The sequence below is a fragment of the Barbus barbus genome, assembly GCF_936440315.1.
Source record: "Barbus barbus genome assembly, chromosome: 23".
In the NCBI taxonomy this organism is placed as follows: domain Eukaryota; kingdom Metazoa; phylum Chordata; class Actinopteri; order Cypriniformes; family Cyprinidae; genus Barbus; species Barbus barbus.
The window spans coordinates 22,761,228-22,782,974 of NC_136751.1; the positions used below are offsets into that span (position 1 = coordinate 22,761,228).

Sequence of the window (21,747 nt, forward strand, 5' to 3'; positions counted from 1 at the left end):
TTCCATTTGCCACCAGTCCTGCTTAAAAATTAATAACACAAGTCAATGTGTTCATGTGTATTACAGAAAGATTACATACAGACAAATAAGCACTCAGAACCTATAATTAATACTGCTAATACACCAATTGTCCCACATAATTCTACACCTTTTTCCATAAATAAACAATTTTCCATAAATAAATATCTGAATGAAACAAACATATTATATCATTGTGAACCACCAATTCCAAGGGAATGAAACAATATGAAAAAGAATAATTTAGTCCACCATAGAGTTTTCCTCTAATATTTATTAATTGGCAGTGCAGCTGAAGATTTGCATTTAATCATCATATACCTGAGATGAGGAACTGTTGTTTACACAGCGTATTTCCAATATGTAAAAGGGCATGTTTCACAAAGAAGTAATATATTGCTTAAAGGAACTAGCAGAATGGCATGAACAACAACTCAAATTTACAAAGACATCCTGTAATCCAAGATTATTTTTAAGGCTAAACACTGACACATTTTAATATTCCCAAACCTCATAATCTTTGCATTTCTATGCAACATATGAATGCAATTAAATTACATTTTCATTACATATTGGCAGATATTTGAGCTCAGACTTCCAAAATGTGATGTGTTCATGGGTTTAGTAATTTAATCCATGATATGAACTAAAACAGTAATTAGCAGGGCCACATTAACCCAAATGTGTGACCCATTAACCCCTCAAGGGGGCTCTGTGAACAAGAGATAGCATATTAATTAAATGAGGATTTTGATTTGTATAGTTTCATATCTGTTATCCACAAATTGCAAAGTGCTCCAAAGTGCATTTCCCAATGTTGACACTGCACTTAGAAATAACTGACTCACTGACTCTGACACACAAAGCCATCAGAGGGATATCATTTTTTGAAGTTGTGGCTTGCAAAAAATAAATAAATAAAAATTAGAGGACTTCTGTGGATGGAAACATATTGAACTGTCTGCCAGTGATTTAAACTGAACACGACCTTCTGTGCCGCCTTGATTTCATTAGGGACTTTGCTTTTAACATGGAACATGGAAGAAGGCTTTTCAATAGCGGTGAGTGACATTTCAGTCATTTTAGATCTCTGTTTGACTGTTTATGGGGTTGTAAGGACATATCTGCTGATCAGCATTCATACTTAAGGCCATTTAAGGGCTCGCCCAGACGATACATGCTGTTAATTTGATCGTTTGACCAGCTTTGGCATGTTCATCACTGGCAAGTCTGCTGTGCTTTCTGTCGATGGTTCTTTGGTCACGTTAATGCACATTTACAGGCTGAAAAGGGTGGGCCTGCGTGCTTATTTAGCATCATATATGATATACTATATATGTATACTATTCTAAAGGCCTGAATCATGAATATTAAGAACTTTACATGGTTAAATGGATAGTTCATCCAAAAATGAAAATTCTATCATGATGTTTTGATCAATGTGTTGTTCCAAACTAAACTTTCCTTCCTCTGCAGATGTTGGTAACCAAAGCATTTTAGTTTCCTGTGGCTTTTCAATTGTATGGTCAAAAATCACTGAGATAGAGGAAAGATAATCATACGGTAAGTGAATGATTACAAAATATTCATTTTTGGATGAACTATTCCTTTAAGGAAAGGTACCAAGCATCATAATCATGACCTAATTATTATTAATGAGCTAGGTTTTAACCAAAGTAGGATCTATAATGTTGCATTTACAGTACATGGCATTGACAATTTGTATGCAAATGATCAAAACAAACAGAAAAATATGAAAAGTAATCAGCACGATATTACGTAACCAAATATAATTTGTTTTCCAAAATGAATGAGTAGTTCACTTAAAAATGACCTTTACTACGTCCTGGGCTCCATTAAACTTTTTGTTATATTCCTCAGCTCATCTACAGACTGGACAAGCTTATAGCCTAGTAGAGAAAGAGTTCTGTTACAAAGAGACTGAACAGTCTTAACAATGTCAAAGTTCAGATGTACTCTCCAGCTCTGAGCTGTGACTTTCGAGTCTCTTGTAGTGGAGTACTTATAGTTCCACTCTGAAGAAGATGGGACAGTACCATTGGTATTATGAGCAATCCATGTGAGGATTCTTTGATGCAGGTCCAGCCCCAGAAATCTGTATATCTCCTTGGCCTTTTCCTCAGGATTCAAGGCCAAGTCTTCATAACGCACCAACAGATACCTACCTCTCAGCCATGTGGGTTTCTGCAGGCTGGTCTCCACAGAATACTCAATATCTCTGCAGGTTCTTGTTATCTGAGTCAGGTCCACGTACCGTGGTTGGCGGCCAGTGGCGTTCCAGATCTTCCAGGCCCTGAATTTACCGGCAAAAGCAGTCATGCGGGAGGCGAGAATGGCTCGGGGGTCTCTCACCAAATGGACGATTCGCAAATCTAAACGGGGGTCTTCTGAAAGCGTACGTAGGTCGCCTATCTCTGGGATACGAACTGTTTTTATTGTCACGTGGTTTCTTGCTTGGCAAGCCTGAGAGGCTAGTGTGAGGTTCAAGGCCTGGCACTTTTTTGGGCACCAGACTTCATCCGGTTGGCCTGCTAGAATCTCCTCACCACCTTCCTGGCAGACAGGCGGTGTGCACAGAGCGTGACTGGAGCTTCGACGGAAAAAGGCCCCGGTCATGTGATCCTGTGGTTCAGGGCGAATGTAGCTCTCCAGGAAGCTGAAGTCACAGTTGTAGAGATTGAGTAGGAGGTCTCGGTAGGCTCCCAGAAGAGCTCTGCCATCCAAAGCCCTTTGCAGACGGCTACTAGAATTGGTGAAGGCCTGTTGCACATGGAAAAGGGGCTCAAAAACATAAAATATGTCAGGATGTTGATTGAAAAGTTGTCCGGTAAACGAGGAGCCGCTGCGGGTTTGCGCAAACAGAAGGATGTGCTTTCGAGCGGCCGCAGCACTAGTCTCATCAGGGATGCGGCTGTCATCGCAGAGAGATTTCCATCTCTGCTCTGGGGAAGAGAAGAAGAGAAAGTGAGATAATGCAGCGCTCTGAAACCTCAGAGGACATTATAAGGCCACAAAAGACCCAATTAGTTCAGCTTCATCTTTAATCAATCATTTATTTGGGTAAGAAAATACCTGGAGCTGTAATTTAGGGAAAAAACACTGTATAATCTCAACAAAAACTTTAATAAAGTCCAGTGCAATTCAAAAACCTATTCTGCCCACAGAGAGGAAATGTACAGCAGTAATAATGTTGTTTTGAAGACTTGGATTGCCTCCTTCTGTGGTGGTAATCATTTCACATTTTGAAGCAATATTTGAAAAAACTTATAAAATTGAAATATGAACAGTGAGTGCATTTCTCCACATACGAAAAAAAGATTATGTGACTTTTGCTCAAAATGAACAATTACTATATATAGCAGGAGGGTGGGAGAGACTGATAACGCTTGTAATTATGGCTGATGAGAGACTGATTGCGCGTGGCACATTAGGTTGTGCGAGTCGACGCTTGCTGGAAGTGCAAACAGCTGGTCCGTGAGGACATATTACGGCAGATTAATGATGAGATAATTGTAGAATTAATTATTGATATTCCATCTCTCGTTCCATACAGCAGAGGGGGGAATTTCCAGGTTGCTTTTCTAACAGTTCTCTGCTAATTTCTTTCCTTACAAACTTACTCATTACAGAAGTGATGACCTGAGAGAGATAAGCCTATAGAGAGAATGTCATCTGAATCCTTTAGGATGATCTTCTCAAACCAGCTAAAGCTACGTCCATAACCAAACATGAATTATAATTGCATTTAAATCCCTATGCAAACTATAATTTAATGGAGTGCTTAAACTGTGTCTAAAAATGCATCCTGGCACTTGGACTTGAATGCAGATGAAATTCAGTACACATCAATAGATGGGTCATTGTCAGTTTTTGAGCTCTGTAACTTTATGTCTGTATTAAAGTATTTCTATGAAATGTATTCAGATATATGATCTAGTCAAGCTCAGATATTTCATTCATTCTATTTATACGATTATTTACACAATGGCAAGATAATAAAGAGAATGGAAATCCATTTTAACCATCTTTTGACATTTGGATAATATCATGTCATTTTAGCTAAACTACATTGGATGCTTTAAAGTGTGATAAATCAACTAGATCAAGGCAAATCAACTTGATAACCTTAAAACAATGCAAATTTAACAGAATACACTGATAATAAATACAATGATAATATTTACTGTACTTACTGAAAAGTGAACTTGAGGACATGGAGAAACTATAAAATGGTTACCAATCAATACAATTATCCCAAGTAATCATGTTTTGTTTGAAATATTTTAATTAGAGAAAAGAAAAAAATTAAGTTTAAATATCTGGCATATTTCTTGAGAATTTATATGTCATAACCCAGTCTTCAAGTGAATCAACATACTTCTCTTGCAAAGTTCTGTCATTTCATCCATTTTATCCCAGCTTTAATAAATATATTGTATGATGGGAACATGCGTCTATACAGCACAAAAGAAATGACTCAGAAGCAGATAGAGGAAAACCTTGCTGATTTGTTAATCAGAATAAAAGTAAATACAATCCATCAGTAAGATTTTGTAAACCTAATAGAATTTGAATAAAACCATGCATTTCCACTTACAAATTTCATTTTCTTTGTTCCAGTGATGGCACTGATCTGCAGAATGCTGATGCAATGTTAAATATCATTGTGAAAATCAAATGCTTTTTGTCACAGGACAGTGACTAACCTTTACCCTGGCGTCCTTGGCAGTGGGCGGAGTCTTGGCATGGGCCACTGAAGGAGTCATGGAGGGAACGGATGGCAGTGTACTGCACCCCCAAAGACGTGCACACGAGCAGCAGTAGAGTCTTCCACGAGCACTCCATACTGCTCCGTCACCATCACATGCTTCACTCTGTCAGGAAGGCAAGCATAGACACTTATTAACTAAAGCAACCAATGTAACAAAAAGGAAGGATTACACTTTTTATTTTTGGACTTTAAAGGAAGTGCATTTCAAGAAGATTTGTTTAAAAAAATGTTGTGTCTGCTTTGCTTTGAGAGATCATTATTACACTGAGTGCTTGTGGAGTTTCGTTACAAACAGGCAGATGTGAGATGCATTATTGTTCAGGGAGCTAAAGCAAGGGTTTGGTATTACATATTTTTCACATTTAATCATTCTCACAATCACAGAATAGGCTGCTTGGCCCTATTACCATAGTATTTCCATATTTAAATAATTGCAAACCCGTAACCTAAACAACAGTAACAAGGTGGTCATTTCTGTCACCTGGACTCACACCCACCGACCAGTCCATTTGCTGGCCAATGCATGCAGATCTCTCTTGATCTGTCAAGCTTTAATCTGATTTATTAGTCCACCGGGGGAATACATTTGTGTTTCCAAGGTACCAAGCTGATACAACAAGCAAGTTTGCCAAATTTAACCTATTATTCATATTAGTCTTGTTGCTTTACATGTCGATATGTTGATTTCCATGTTGAGCAGGCAGGGTTATCCATTTTAAATGAAAACCATACAAATATTTTCTTACTAGAAACAAAATAAATGTTACCTGAAAAAAATATTTTATTTCAGCTATTGCTAAAGAAAATACTTTTAATTTTCCCTTAGTTAAAAAACCCCAAAAAACTATAGACAAAAACACACAACTAAAACATTTTAACTAAAGTAAAAATGAAAAAGGAAAACATAAAGACTATAATAGTATCTCACTGATAGTTAAAATAACAATGTTCTGTTTATGCAAGCAGTTCTTGGCCAAAATAAGTTGTTGATGTGATGTGGACCAGACCTTTTGACTTATTTTCAAAGATACTTATTTCTTCTGCAGCTAATATAAATGAACATGTCAGAAAAATGTAGCATGGAAATTTTGCACATTGTCAGAATTTCAAACACATTGTTAGAGCATAAATTTACAGATATGGCAATCAAGCACTTAACAAACTGCTTATCAATGAACAGCCACGTCGCTTGCCTCGGGTTCCTTGAACTTTGCATGAAAAGCTCTTGCTGGCCTGCTAATTGAGCATTCAATGAGGTGATTTCCCTGTGCTTTTTATTAGCTCCTGAGATGGACTAGTCACCACTGCAGCTCTGTATATAGTGACAGTTATATACAGCTAATGGCATAAGAGGGCTGTGACTAAAACAGTCAAGCATATTCAGGAGACTGATCAGATTGTTTTGTGTCTGTGACAATCAATATATTGAAATCAGTCAATTTATCTGCATGTCTGGTTGTATTTTTGTGAATCTCTGGTTATATCAGCTCTCCTGTTTTGTAACACTTTCATTTCCAAGAGAGAAGCCAAAAACACATTTTGATGGCTTTTTGAAATAGCAAAAAATGAATCAAATCTGACATATACTTTAGCGTCTAGACTGCAGTAAAGATTGTATTTCTCTTTTCAATCATGCGATCTTAAAATCCTCATTGGCTGCAGCTCTTTTCAAACCATTTACAGGATTTTTAGGGTTGTCTCTTACAATAAACTCTCTTATGATTCTGCCTTTTCATTCAACAAACTGATTACCACACTGGGAATAGGGAATGTGGGGGGAAAATTTATTTCCATCAGTGTGCACACTGAGAGCTACGATTAGCTTTCTCTGCCATTTGACAAAATCGCTCCAGCCATCGACCAACACAATCAAGCACCAGTACTATCAGCCGTCAGCTACTGGAAGAAAATTGATATCTATTGCTTTGTCACATTTCTCCTATGCAAATGTCTTTGGGTCTCTTGACCTTGCTGTGAATATATTAATCTGTTTTTAAAAAACTCTTTACAGCCATGTTAATGTCTCCAACGATGAGCAAATAGTTGCTCTTTTACCTCAACTAATAAATGTCAGAGTAGATTGAGAATTCATGAAATATCTGAATACTCACCAGTTTAAAACATAAGTTTATTTCTTGCCAAATCAAAGTGTTGCCAAGGTCTCAATCATCATTGGTACATCTATAGCAGGTATTTGACTACTTTGAACAAAATCACATGAATGAAAATAATTTAACTTTTATTGGAATTAAATAGATTAATTGAGATGTTAACACAAGTCTAGAAAGATATGCAGAATTCTAAGGTATGATTAGTTATTTATTATTACATATGTTTCTGAACTCTCTCCATGTTTCTATATGCCTACAGGCACAGCAGGCTACTATTCAAGGTTAATGTGTGTCTATGGCCAATACAGCTACAGGCAAGACACTAATGTGAGTGACCAATCCATAATATCCAAAAACCATAAATACAGTATCGCTCAATAAATAACCATCAAAATGTCTATAGTGCATTATCCCATAGCTTTCCTGCTGAATTTGTAAGAATAAAAACAGCTTAACAATGTTTTGCTGGTTTAAGATGGTATTCAGTTGGTTTTCTGGTCTCATTAAGATGGCTCACGGCCAAGCTGGTTTCCAAGACAAATTAACCCTAAATGTGCCTTAAACCCTTCTTAACCAATTAACTCAGCATGACCAAGTTTGGAGACCAGATAAGACAATGCAGTTTAGTCTGGTGTTTTTTTTGTTTTACCAGAGCATGCTTCAACCGTTCAGTATTAAACGTTGTATCAAGGGTTGAAACAAGAACTGACCTTATTTCAACCATATTTCAACGTTGAAGGTCGGTCATATGCCGGCTAGGTAATAGCTGGAGCAAGGTGCAATGCATGATATTTAACCTATGTTTTTAAATCATGGTGCAAAATGCATTAAATGTTTTCTTTTTACACTGATAAAATGCCTAACTCTTCCCACAAGACTGCCAAATTGATTAGCTACACCAACAAATAATAGAATATTAGTTTAAATATCGCCAGTTTTTTTATAAGACTGAATCCAGTCACACATCTGTCAAGAGCATCTCTTGTCACACAGCCTCCGCTGACAGAACTTCTTGCCCGAGCTCCGAGAGAAACTGTAGCAAATGCATTTACAGCTAAGAAGTTATTATGATCAGTCTAAAAATCACACGGCACAAACACAACATTGATGAAACCTGACGAAAGCAGTTCTCTGACAAGAGGACGATCCGCGCATCTCTTACCACTCACGACGTGCAGAAATATTCCCCAATAAAACACGCATGGACTCGATCCAGTAAAGTTATCCAGATAGTCCTGCGGATCTCGAGTCAGCCCATCTATATCAGCCAAACGATATGTGTGCTGAGCGTCTGTATTAAGTGACAGATGGATAATGTTGGCTTTCTGTAAACGCAGGGGGTGGGCATCGCGCGTGGATAACCAGTGGGTTTTTCTCTTCCTCTGTCATTGGTTTGTCTGCGTTCTACTTTTACTCGGTCAGAGACGATCGCTGAAAAAGTGCATAGGGAACAAAAGAAGTTTCTGGTTGTGTGCACCTGACGCAAACCCGTTGCTTCATTTTAGACACTTATTCACAGGGTTTCTCAAAAAATCGGATTAGGGGTGGGGTTAGGATTAGGCAATCAGGTAACGGTTTCAACGAGAGGGGGTAATAATTTGGCAGGGGTCGAAAATGGGCACAACACCGGTTATTGCAAGAAAGTGGCGTTCGCGTTTATGCATTCAGCAGTAATCTCGAACGGTGTAGGCTAGTACCAGGCCAGCGCCAAGACTACTTTTCAAGAACTATAGTTAGCAGTTTTTCAACGCAAATGCGCACTCTGGAAATAATAATAATAAAACATTTAAAAAAACCTGTAAGATCGCTGCTTATTTGTTTGCATCAAAAACCACGCTTTCGGATAGCTTTTTACTGAGTAAGTTTCGGGTTTACCTTATTTTCAGAGGATTGGTGTCAGAATGATACTTTCTGTGAATAAGTAAAAAATATATATATTTATGTGTGATAAAGAGCTCGCAAACGTATATAGCCTAAATAGCCTACTGATGTCAAAGCCTGATTCGGATTAGGACCAGATCAAACAATTTATTGAAAGGATTGGACTCCAATAAATCTGCTCACTAATTGGACATTGCTAGTTCTCTTGAGAATTGAATATTCATGAATAATCCAAGACAGTTAGGGCAAATTTAAAGATTTTTTGTGAAAAATAACAATTTGTTCCCACACAATTGCTATAATAAAAGACTTAATATAGTGTGTGTGTGTGTGTGTGTGTGTGTTCCTCACCAGATTCATGAATATTGTAACAAATACCTTACTTAGCATATTTTACAAGTACAAAGCTCTGATTTGATGAAAAGCACTTAACACACTAAAGGCTTGTCTTCACTCTCCTTATAGCCACCAAAAGGGGAGCTGACAGACCCCAGATGCCAGGCCCCAAATCACTTCAGAGGAGCCCGCCACCAACACATAGCCTGTAGAAAGATAAGCACAAACATACACCCACACATAAATACCCATGCAATAAGATAGGTGCAATAATTATACCCACATAGCATGCAGGGAGAAAGAAATGCAACCCATGGCAGCAGGAAACTGAGCCTGCAGGTCTACAAACACCCTGAGGAGGCAGTGTACACAGGAAGACTAGAACAAAAACATTATTTACACTAGGCACCTGGTCCCATAAAAAAAAAAAGAATAAAAAAAGACACTCAAAAGAGGAATAGTAAACATTATGAAATCAACAAGATGAGAATAAATAGACTATCATACTAAATCAGATAATTAAAAATCCAATTTAATGTACAATATAGTACAATTAATTATATAAAAAAATGGTATTCTCTGACCCATAGGGAAATTTCATAATAATGAATTTTCATATTAACTCAGAATTGAAGTAGCTATACCACCTGCATATTTTAAAATCAATTTTTGCAATATCGAGTCAATGATGTACTATCCTGTTAATGTTATAAATTATTTTAATTTGAGGGATTTCATCAGTACATTTGAAAATGAAAATGTTTAATCAGCACAGCATGTAATATTTCAAATAAACTGTTAAATTGTTGAATAATCCTGCTATTAACACACTGATTGATTAATTTTTCAGGCTTGTCAACCTCATTCATCATTTGAACAGCCGTTATCTCACCTAGAAGCCCGGCACTCATCACATTCATGTTAAAATCAGTTTAACGGATAGACATTCCTGATGATCCTCTCTCCTTAATTTCAGTCCCATCAGAAAGCAAGAGGATTTATGCTGCTAGTGGCTTTTTTGTCCTGGAAGTTACTTCTAGCTCATAGTGTTTGTGTGTGTGTGTGTGTGTGTGTGTGTGTGTGTTTATTGCAGTTAGACAGTTCCAGGACTGTTTCAGGAGGCATATCCTGTCTGCACAAGTACTCTTGGTTGGTTGAGTTTATTAATGTGATTTTTTTTTTTTATTGTTGCTGTACGGCAAAGTCACATTCCCTCATGACACATATTTGAGTTATAAACGCGACTCGTATCTAGGAACCGATATTTTTGGAAACAGTCATATTATGTGTCATGTTTACCATGTATGAAAAAGAAACTGGATACCAAGACCTCACAAGTCAGTGAACATTTTGTGTTTCCCTTTCTGAAAAGAAAAACAGCATTCTTTCATGCATGCATTTTTAATTGAAATCAATAAAAGGTAATTCCTTTAAGGTTTGGTGGCCAGTTAGATCGCCACAAACTCAATGTTTAATTTTCTTTACAAAAAGGACACCCCCAGTGGACATGCACTTCACTACAGCCTTGAAAAGTCTTTTAGATGAAAATTGCAGTTATTTTATCACCAGGGTGCACTATCTATTATATCTGAGGAGTGTGACATGTCTTTAGGTAATGTTTTTCAATGCATGCTGCCGTTAAATGGGTTTAAACTAGACAAGGTCATGCAGAACCTGGGTAAAATTAATATACAAGACGACCTAGACAGTCTGAGGGAATCTTTTGAATAAAATAAAGCTTATAGGAGGCTACAGATGTTTCAAATAAAGAATAAAAGTGTTAAAGTTTTAAGACAAATACAAACTTGTGTTGGAACAGAAATGACACCCATGAAATACAACTCTTGCCTTTTGGCATAATGCATAATGACAGTTAGGGAGGTTGACAGCCTATTTTGACAAGTGAAAGCAGACATGGCCCATCAAAAAACCTGCCTGTCGAACTGGTCTACATTGCTGGGTGATTCACGGTTAGGGACTTCATTATGAATCATTGACACATATCAAAAGAAAAGAAACCAGTAGAGTAAATTAGAGATTAGATGTGTCAAAGTGGCTTCAATCACGCAAAGGCAGTTGTTCTAATCAGTTGTTTTCAAATATAAGCACTGTTTTTATTTAGTGGTAACCATCAACACCTCTTTAAATCTGGCTTTGTGGCTCACTCAGCATGTTCTGTTATTATGGTTATGTTGCTATGACATGTTCAGTTAATTATCAAGATCGTTATATGTTCCAGAATCACTTTTTTCAAACATTTGACAGGATTTCTGAATGCAATCAAGGCATTATTATAAAAAGAAAAATCCATTAACAAAGCACTGGATCATTTATATCCAGTGAATACATTGAGAACGCACCTGTGTTGTAATAAAAACGCAAATATGGATTAAATCTTTCAAACAATTCTAACCATCCCACTGTGACTCAAATGATTTTAATACCTATTTAACAAAGATAGTACTTTGGCTGTCAGTCCAACCACAGCAAAACACATTGGTCATGTTTGGAATGCACATGAACAGAGCCGTTTCTCTAATCTGTGTTTCCACGCAGGACCACCAGCACAGCTTTACATGACATAACCTTGTCCATCAAATCCACACTGTGCTCTCTAGACACCGTCAGCCTTTCTCTCACTAACTGCCGGTGTTTACGCTGCCAGATGTTAGGCTAGGATATTAGTTTCAGCAGTAGATTCAAACTCTGTTGACACATTAATGGAAACTGAAGAGAAATTAGAACAGGAAGTGTTCTACACGTCCCCAGTCAGGAGAAGAATGAAAATGTTTACGGATGTGTTTGCACATCTGTTGTTTATCATTACCAAGATTTCTGTCTTGGGAAAGATGATGTTCTAATGGTAGCAGTTCAGCAGTACTAAATGCCTCTTTGCAGTATGGGATACATGATTAATGGATGTGTTTTTACAAGACATGTAGCAATTTTGAACCATAAATGCAGAAAATAACTAAGACAATTGTATGTATAGGTATTATATGTACACTATCCTCTATAAAGCATATAGTTAAAGGAATAGTTCATCTAAAAATGAACAGTCTGTCATCATTTACTCGCCCTCAGGTCATTCTGAACCTGCATGACATTTTTTTCCACAGAAATAAGTCATACTGGTTTGGAACGACATGAAGGTGAGTGAATGATTTAAAATTTTTGTGTGAACTATGCCTTTAAGACCCATATGTTTGTCTTCATGCGAAATGAGCTTTGATGTAGGCTTTATGGCGTGTTTATTTTTAAAGCACCATTTGCTAAGTGTGTACTCAAGATTTGACAGGGAAACAAACCATGCTGGTCTTGTCTTCGTTGCACAAGAAAATGTCACATGTGCTACTTGCTGTTTTACACTTTTGTGATCCATTTCAAGATTTACAAGAACAACAATTGCCAAATGTGTAATTGTGAAACCAAACACCCTTTTGCTATTGAGCAACCTTTTGAGTAAATCTTACAAATCTTTCAGGTACGAAGGTGAAATTGTACTCTAAAGGGATAGTTCACTGAAAACGAAAACTTCATCATTTACTTACCCATAAGAGAAGATATTTTGAAGAATGTTAGTTACCAAGCAGTGTTGGTGACCACTGATTTTGATGGTATGTACAAAAAAAATCTTATTTTGTATTCCACAGAAGAAAGAAATTCATACAGATTTGGAATTACATGCGAGTAAGTAAATGATGACAGTTTCTAGTGAGTTTTTGGTAAACTATCCCTTTACCTTAAGTAGTTTCCTCTTAATTCTCACAATAACACTGTTCATGAACATTATGCACAAACTATTGTTAAAAAAAGCAATGACCTTATACTCTACGTGTTCGTTGATTTAAGTGCTATTCCTTCCTCTTCAGATGGTTTAAGACCTCCTCCTTGAACAGACGCAGATCTTTTCTTAGCTCTAATTCTTAGAACCACCACAATACAGATCACAGCCAGTAATAATAGACCTGCAAGCCCTGCACACAAAGCATACATTGTCAAGTTAGTCTCAGGTTCAGCTTCAGCTTCAGGTTCAGGTTCAGGTTCAGGTTCAGGTTCAGGTTCAAGCTGAGCTGTATGATCCCCCTTTCGTTCTATAATAGGTTGGTGGTGAAACTTTAGATTGGTGACCTGCTTAAAGAGACACATGTCCATGTATTCTTCATTATCCATTATCCACGAATGGGGTTCCTCCTCATCATCTTCATTATTGCCATCATCACCGCTGTTAGCATCGTCATCATAGCCCTCATCAGTCTCCTTCTTCTCCAGCAGCACCACGCACCAGTACGTCCCACTGTCCTCCTTTTGGGGATCAGTAAAGATGAGAGAGGAATCTACCTGTGAAAACCTTACACGACCTTGGAAATCATTAGGTGGGGTTAAAGAAGGATCCCCTGAGTCCATTATTGGGATGTCCTTCTCACCAGTCTTTCGATACCACAGAACGCTGGCGTACTCAACTTTACCGCTAAGTGCTGGTAAAGACATAAAGTTACATTGAAGGACCACCTTCTCATCGCTTTCAGAAAAAAAAATATTAGTTGATTCAGTCAAAGGGCACACATTCAAAAAATAATCTTCAACGAGGAAGGTAGAGAAACATTTATAGCTCCCAGAATGATCTGAAATGAGAGACTGAATGACTAGGGAATAGTTTTTAGGATTCGTTCTTGTCGACACAAACATCTGGTTTTTGGTTGTCCCTTCTGGTGCCGATGAGTTAACTTGACCAAAGGGTGTTTTCCAGTGATTCTGTCTGAGGGGATCTACTGAACATGTAAGGACTACTTCTTCTCCGTAAGAACGATAAATAGTCTTCAATTCAGGCTCCTCTGGTAGTCCTATGGTTTGGAAGCTCCTGCATTGCTCTCCCTCCATGACCTGACAGAAAAAATTAGGTCTGTCCTGAATAAACTCATCTGAAACATGTAAAAATGAGCCTTCGCCATGAACCCGAATGAAGCTTTTAAACTCTGCTTGTAATGGCTCCAAAGAAATCTTAGTATCCATGAACAAAGACACGTTGGGAATATCTCTGTACCATTTTACTGTAGCAGGCTTTATGGAATCCATACTGCATTCCAGATCCGCACCTGTTCCGGGTGTCAGTGAAATAGTTTTAAAGCCAAACTCCTTGTCACAAACGTAGAGATAGTGTTTGCGATAATTTTCCATAGTGCTATCACTCCAGCACTCTTTGATGTAGATGCCAGAATCAGAGAACTGAAGATTTGTGAGTTTCAGACCAAGAAGCCCTTCAACTTCAGTGGAGAAAATGATACGATCCTTAAAGGCATCAGGTGGTGAAACTGAGGGTTTCGAGAACTGACCCAGTAGCTCCTTTCCATCAGCAGTCATTCTATACACAGCAATATCATCGCCAAAGCAATAACCCATCTCAACTTCCCCACCAAGAGCTTTAAAAATGGGCTCTGGGTCTTTTTCTGCAAAAGAGCTCACCAGCAGCAGAGCGAGAAGTATCACAGTGTTCTTGGTTTGGATCATCCTGTCCATCCGTGAGACTGCTTCAGCCTGTTGCCTTCCACATACTCAGAAATTTGAGTAACCTGTTTCTGAAGTTTGGCATTAAGATCCACCCACGTTGGGATGTTATCCTTCTTAGGTGCAGGGTTTTTTCTTCAGCTTCTCAGGTGCAGTTTTTCTTGCTTTGCTTTCCTCATGCCTATATCCTCCCTTATAACCCAGAACACAAGGTTATCATTTATCTTTCTGTTTAAGGTTATTCTTTTAATCTTGTTGTTGAAAGTTTTATCTCATGCATCAAAAGAAATCTGAAGCACTGCATAGACAAACTGGTTATTTTCTCTCTTATGCTCTTCCTCTTTAGGCTGTATTGTGTGTGTATCTGAGTATTTATTTCAAGAGACACTATAGGCTACACGGCATTTTAACCAGTTAATGAAGCTTAACAGAGAAAATTCAAGGTGTAAAAAAATAGTCTATGTTAGTTAATTCTGACGTGAAACTGAAAAAAAGAACACATCTGCACATTTTTTTTAGAGAGTCACAGCCTCAGTCAACCATTTCTGCAAGAACCTGATTGTTTGCATACAGGGAAAATCATTCACATGAGTGTTCACTCTTGTACTATAATGGCATACTGCAATATCTGGCAAATTATAATTAATTAAATAGTGCGGTTGAAAAGTGTAATTGATTTGAGTTAAATTTACATTAGAATGCAGACACACACACACACACACACACGTTTGTTTTTGTGAAAAGTGGGGACATCCCATAGGCGTAATGGTTTTTATACTGTACAAACTGTATTTGCTATTGCCCTACACCTACCCTACACCTAAACTTAGCCCTCACAGCAGTGCATTTACACTTTCCCCCAAAAAAACTCACTCTGTATAATTTATAAGCATTTTGAAAAGTGGGGACATGGGTCAATGTCCTGAAAAGTCATCTTCACCTTGTAATACCTATGTCATACCTGTGTCATTATACAAATTTATCACAAAAACACGCGCGCACACACACACACACACACACACATCAATTACATAATATGCAGTGGGCTATATTAATATAGGCCTATATATTATTAAAATATTTTTTAATTCTTCTTTTATTCTATTATACCTGCAAATTATTTATTTTATTATGTGTTTAAAGCCATGTTTAAGTAATTTTTGGAACTTTTAAATGTGACCATAATGTAGCCTATGGTTTGTTAAAAACTTTAAAAAATTTATTTTGTGAGAGAGATTTAAACATCTCTAAATAAGTTGTAGTCTTCAAATAAAGAAAATCCATTGTTTTAAACTGTACCTTGTCGGCCTACAGGTCTGTGGGGGCCATCTGAATGCAAAGCTCTTTGTAAGTCGCCAGATTGTAGAGACTTCAAGGGTGGGCTGAGTGAACAGTTTGAGTTGGCAGGCATGATCCAGCATTGTGATTAAGCTCCAACTGTGACTCACTCTCCACTGCCGTTCAAACTAATTGCTCTCTGTGCTGATTATAGAACTCACAGTCCCTGATGCCATTTTAAGCAACTTTTCTGTTTTGAAAGCACAGTTCCCAATGACTGCAGCTTACAATAGTAGGCTATTATCTGTTAAATATTTGGCCGTCATAAATATTATATTTGTGACAGTTTTGATTATTTTGTAGTTTAGGTTAGTCGTTAATTCATATGTCCCTTTACTGTGTTCGTATTATCTATCAAAGTCTGTAAATGAAAATGTTTTTATATTGACTGGTTTCGGTGTTCCTCCTGTACTGAGGGTGGCGCTGTTGTGCTCAGACCGCATTGGCGTCACAAGCAGAACAAGAGATCCAGTCCAGCAGCACTGAAGATGTGACCGCAGTCACTCACTGGCTGCAGAGGTAGCCTACTGTCTTATCAACACGTTTCCGATGTGATATTATTTGCGAAAAATGCGAGCTGCATTGAATGGAGTTTTAGGCACATTTTTCGACAAATAAATGCAAGCCGCATGTAGATTATGGTGTTTGTTTCTTTACCTCGATGTCATGACTTATGTTTCATAAGAGAGAACTTAACTTAATTGTGTTTATGTATAACTTAGATACTGATGTACTGAAGGAAAATCTTTATTATATTATATTTTTCATAGTGGACATTTAATGCATGTTATTCTGATTTTAGAATGCATTTTACTGAACAAAAATGTTGATGTGCCCCTCAGTGCAAAATGTGCTGTTGATGTTTTGTTCTGTTTTTTCAGAAGCCAAAAACGGTATACTATATCTTCTCTTTTTCTCAAATAGGAGCACACCAGAATATAGATTTCCTCAAAAAAGCCACAAAAGTAAAAAAAAATTATTTGTATGGGCTGAAAGACCTCAAACAGAGCATGAGGGTTAATAGTGCCTTCTCATAAATGTCATTCAAAAACTATTGGGACGTCCTGGTCCCTCAAGGTATCTTGTGTGTGTGTGTTTTTGTGTGTGTTTCAATCTCAAGATAAATATGTCTTGATCTCTTTATAAAGAAACTGTCTAACCTGTTTGTACCTCTTTCTGTGTGTACCCACAAGTTGTTGTTGTGCAATTTTGCTGTTTTCTAATATCTAACAGTTAGTTACCATAAGTAAATTATCTTAGGTGTTGATGTAAAATAACTTGCAATGAGACAGCTAGTTGATTTCTGCTTAACATTCTTTATCCTATGGGTAGATAGTTTAGTGTCTGAATGCTCACTCTGTAGTGTTCACTCGAACGACTTCCATTTAGTATCAGCTTTGCATGAGTAAATGGGAATGAGGGAGTGTTTAGTTAACACTTTGAGACTTGAAGTAGATTTTCTGATATGTTTTTTTCAAATTGTTGCAGGCATGTTGCTTGCATGCAATGCAAACAGTTACCCAACAGCCCCGCCCACAGACCTGTAGATTGTGCAAACATGTTGCGCTTAGTCACGACATCCCTGTGTCTCTACTGCCAGCGGGCTCAGGCAACACCTTTGATTCTCACGAGGCCCCGCTCTGTTATCGCTCAAGAAGAGAACCCGCTTGCCGTAAACACCTTGTATGACTTGTCCGTAGACACCAGTAAAGTCTGGAAGCTGAGGGGTTGGGTGTTGCACCAGAGTCCCGTGTATGTGAGCGAGACCGCCGCCCTGCTGAGGGACATGGGGGCTAGCGGGCCAGTTATCGCCCGTGTTTTGGAACTCCATCCTGAGGCTATCCTCTGCAAACCTGATCAAATGGAGGCACAGAAAAAGCTGTGGATGTCAGTGTGTGGCAGTCAGAAGGATCTAGTAGGAATCATACAAAAATTCCCCACCTCGTTTTTCACCTCGTCCTCTTATCAAGGCAACCAGAAAGCCAACATTGCGTATTTCCAGACGTTACATCTCAACAAACGTATCATTAGCAAGCTCAAGGCCAGCGCCCCTCAGAGCTTCAGCCGACCCGTGGAGCAAAACGAGCAGATGATCCAAACCCTGCAGAAGACCTATTTGGACTTGGGCGGGAAGCAGGACAATATGTAGATCTGGTTGCAGAAGCTGCTTACACAGAATCCCTACGTGCTTCTAAAGCTTCTGGATGCCTTACACGATAATTTGGCGTTCCTACGCAACGTGGGCTTTACCAGCGATGAGCTTTTGCGGCTCCTCCCCAAACTGAAGGGATTTGTCACTGAGCTGAACCCTGAAAGTATGAGACTCACCCTAAGATACTCCCAGGAGACCCTGGCATGCACAGAAGCAGAGCTCAGGCAGATCGTACTTCAGTGTCCAGCCTTGTTATATTATTCTGTGCCTATACTAGCTGATAGCTTCAAAGGCCTCCTCAAAGGCCTCCTCACTTCTGGTTAGATAGGCAGTGATGCTCTTCTTTTGCGGAGGCGGTGCTTCACTATTACCTCATAGAGTAGAGCATTCCAAAAGCTGTTGTTTTGGCAGACTGCCTTCAATATAAGCTGTTTTTAGAGTAGCAACAAAGTATTGAGTTCTGAAAGTTTTTATAGTACAAAGATCTCTTATATGTCAAAAGATCAAGGGAATTTTGGTTTCTCAGTTCATGACCCCTTTAACCTCTTGCAATTCAGAATTGCAAGTTTATAACATAATTCTGATTTATTTATTTGCAATTCTAAGGAAAGGGACAGGATTGCAAGACAAACTCTGTGTTATCTGGCAATTTTGAGTTAACATTCACAATTCGACTTTTTTTTTTTCTCTCAGAATTTGCACATTTTTAACACTGATCTGAGCTTGTATCTCAATTTTGAGTTACGTTTTTGCAATTCTGATTTTTTTTTTCCTCCAAATTGTGAGTTTATGGCCTGGTTTCACAGACAGGGCATAGACTATGCCAGGATTAGGCCATAGTTCAATTAGGAAATTTAAGTCATTTTTATTAACATTACTGGTGTGCATCTTGAGACAAAACAAAGGCACTGATATATTTTAAGATCAGTCAGTGCAAGTTTCTTTCAGTTAAAACAGCTCAGATTTACCCTTTAGTTTGGAACTAGGCTTAAGCCTTGTCTGTGAAACCAGGGGTAAATCTTCCAATTTGGAACTTCTCTCACAGAACTGCGAGTTTCTAACACAATTCTGACTTTATTTCTCGCAATTCTAAGTTCATGTCTCACAATTTTGAGTTGTACACCTGTACTTGTAATTGCAAGTTTTTAATACAAGTTTATAGTACAATTCTGATTTATTTTATAACACTTATTCTGACTCAATTCTCTCACAATTTTGTGCAAACATCTCACAGTTTGCACTTTCTTTCTCAGAACTGCACGTTTATGATACAAATAATAATACTGAGTTTATAACTCACAATTCTGCAAAAAAAAAACTGAATTGTAAGATTAAAAAGTCACAATTACCTTTTTTTTGTTTTATTGCATGGCAGAAATCGGCTTCCATAATTAAAATAGCATGTGCTACATAAACAGTATATTTACAGCAGGGTTTTTTTGCCTGTTTTCTGCATGAAATCTTTTATTTTGATCATTCATTTGCTGAAAGGTATAAATTATTGAATGTTTTGTTAGCGTTGTGGAAGGTGTTTCTTACCAAATACATTGTCAACCCATATCTCAAGGAAAATGTCAATTTATGTAACTTCTCTCCTAACTACATTGTAAATGTACACTTTTTGCCATTTGTGGCAATGAGTTATTGTTGTACTGTCACATGCAGACATGTTGTGCCAAGTAATTTATGTAGCTTTTGAAATTCTCTAATAATGAGCAATATGAAATACCTCTAGGAGGTATGCATTATGCAGATAAATATTCAGATCAATGAATGTTTACCCGTGTGCTGCCGTCAGAATCTCATTTGCAAGCATTTCCCAATATTTTGGCCTCTGGGCAGCATTTTGAGGAAATTTTACGCTTTTTAATGATTAGACTAAAGTCTTCACTGGTATCTATAATGAAGTTACATTACATATTGCCTTGTGGCATCTGCTGTTTATGCAGTGGACTTTATGATTTCTTTAATGGTAAACTATTACATTTCTCACAAGCTTCTCATTTCTCTATAAAATAATAATGGATATTTTTGAGCTTGATTAGAGTTGATGATTAAATTAATTTATGCAGCACCTTTTTGGGTAGGTTTCATTAATATTTATCGCTGCTCTGATTTTTCTACATCTCTAAATTCTTACCTCTGCCTTTCTCTTTGTTCTCCATTCTTTGTCCACTCCTCGTGTATGGCTTCAACCGGATGGCTGCTTTATCCTGAAAATGACACTTTGAGTTATACCCGAACACATAGGAGGTTAATAAGCGAGGATATAAATAGCTCTTTTTCATTTGAAATGTGACAGTGGGTATTATTAGCAAATGTTACACATTGATTTTATGGGGCATAACTCAGGGAAATTATGAAAATAGATGACACATGCAATTAAAGTCTATAATTTCCTTCCCTGGACTTTGCATGCTGGAGTATTAAGGTGGTAAATATTCCATGTCTGAGGTCATGCTGAAGCGCTCCGCTGTCCTCTGTGCAATCTGCTCTCAGATCTTCTAATCAGAATGTGCTGTATACAACCATGAGTTGGTTTTTATTGATGTCAATGTGGACATTTTGGACATTAGATTTAAAAACCAACCAGTTATACCACCAATTTGTTTTTGAAAAAAGTGTCTTGTATTCACCAAGGTGTCATTAATTTGATCAAAAATAGAGTAAAACAGTTGTAGAAATATTATTTGTATTTAAAACATCTTTCTTTTTTGAATATACTGAAATGGTGAAGATGAATTTTAGCAGTTTTCATTACTCCATTTTTAAGTGTCACATGATCCTTCAGAAATTATTCAAATATGCTGATTTGGTGCTCAAGCAACATTTTTTTTTTATTATCAAAGTTGAAAACATTCGTGCTGCTTATAATTTTTGTGAAAACCGTAATACATTTTTTTTCAGGATTCTTTGATAAATAGAATGTTCAAAAGAACAGCATTTATTTGAAATAGATTTTTTTTTGTAACAAGTTTTTACTATCACTTTTCATTTAATGCATCCTTCCTGAATAAAAGTCTTAATAATGATATGTTATTTAATAATAATAACAATAGTTTATATTACCAGCATAACAATTAACATGGATTTCTTATTATTTTGTAGGCCTATGTCTCCCTTTAGATTGTATATTTTCAGTGTTATCCAGCTTGCTTTGAGAATGTTTTTTTTTTGTGTGAAATCATGGGTGGGCCAAGTTCATGTTTGGAAAGCCCAGTTATATACCTCAAAACCCCCGATTACTGCAGGACTTCCTAGCTGCCAGCTCCATCTAGTGGAGAAGGCCATTCACTATCACAATGTACACTGGACATTTACTCAAATATATAAAAAAAAAATATCCCACTATATGTGGTCAATAAGTTGCTGTACACTTTGTATTTTAATTTGGATTAGAAACAAACTTTATTATAGCACCACAGATTTAATTTCACAAAAAACAAGTGTATGGAATGATATCACAAATCTAAGAAGTTAAATACACTGTTTACAAAATATATATGACAAAAAAATGAATACTAACTGCAGTAAGGCACTGAGTTCACAGATGGTGAATATACACAAACCATATAAGACTCCCACTGTATCCCATCTCCCTGATCTGCTTTGAT

The 21,747-nt window shown here is 37.3% G+C and overlaps 1 protein-coding gene and 1 pseudogene across 2 annotated transcripts; one reads left to right on the forward strand and one right to left on the reverse strand.

Annotated features, from left to right (window-relative positions):
- Positions 1–263: 263 nt before the first annotated feature.
- Positions 264–14,693, reverse strand: LOC306842827 (carbohydrate sulfotransferase 1-like). Its single transcript, XM_079373921.1, has 3 exons — positions 12,962–14,693; positions 4,746–4,913; positions 264–2,981 (listed from the first exon to the last, which is right to left on the reverse strand). Exons 2-3 carry the CDS (start codon positions 4,882–4,884, stop codon positions 1,858–1,860), a joined length of 1,263 nt encoding a protein of 420 aa, XP_079230047.1. The 5' UTR covers positions 4,885–4,913; positions 12,962–14,693; the 3' UTR covers positions 264–1,857.
- A 2,846-nt stretch (positions 14,694–17,539) lies between these two features.
- Positions 17,540–18,457, forward strand: LOC306843036 (transcription termination factor 2, mitochondrial-like; annotated as a pseudogene). The gene has a single exon. The product of its transcript is annotated as a transcription termination factor 2, mitochondrial-like (transcript).
- The last annotated feature ends 3,290 nt before the right edge of the window (positions 18,458–21,747 follow it).

What these genes read in the sequence shown, in the direction of transcription:
- LOC306842827 (XM_079373921.1), bottom strand. Translation starts at nt 4,884, where the DNA reads ATGGAGTGCTCGTGGAAGACTCTACTGCTGCTCGTGTGCACGTCTTTG. An exon ending in CCAAGGACGCCAGGGTAAAG is followed by an intron (nt 2,982 to 4,745) that starts GTTAGTCACTGT and finishes TCTCTTCCCCAG; the next exon opens with AGCAGAGATGGAAATCTCTC.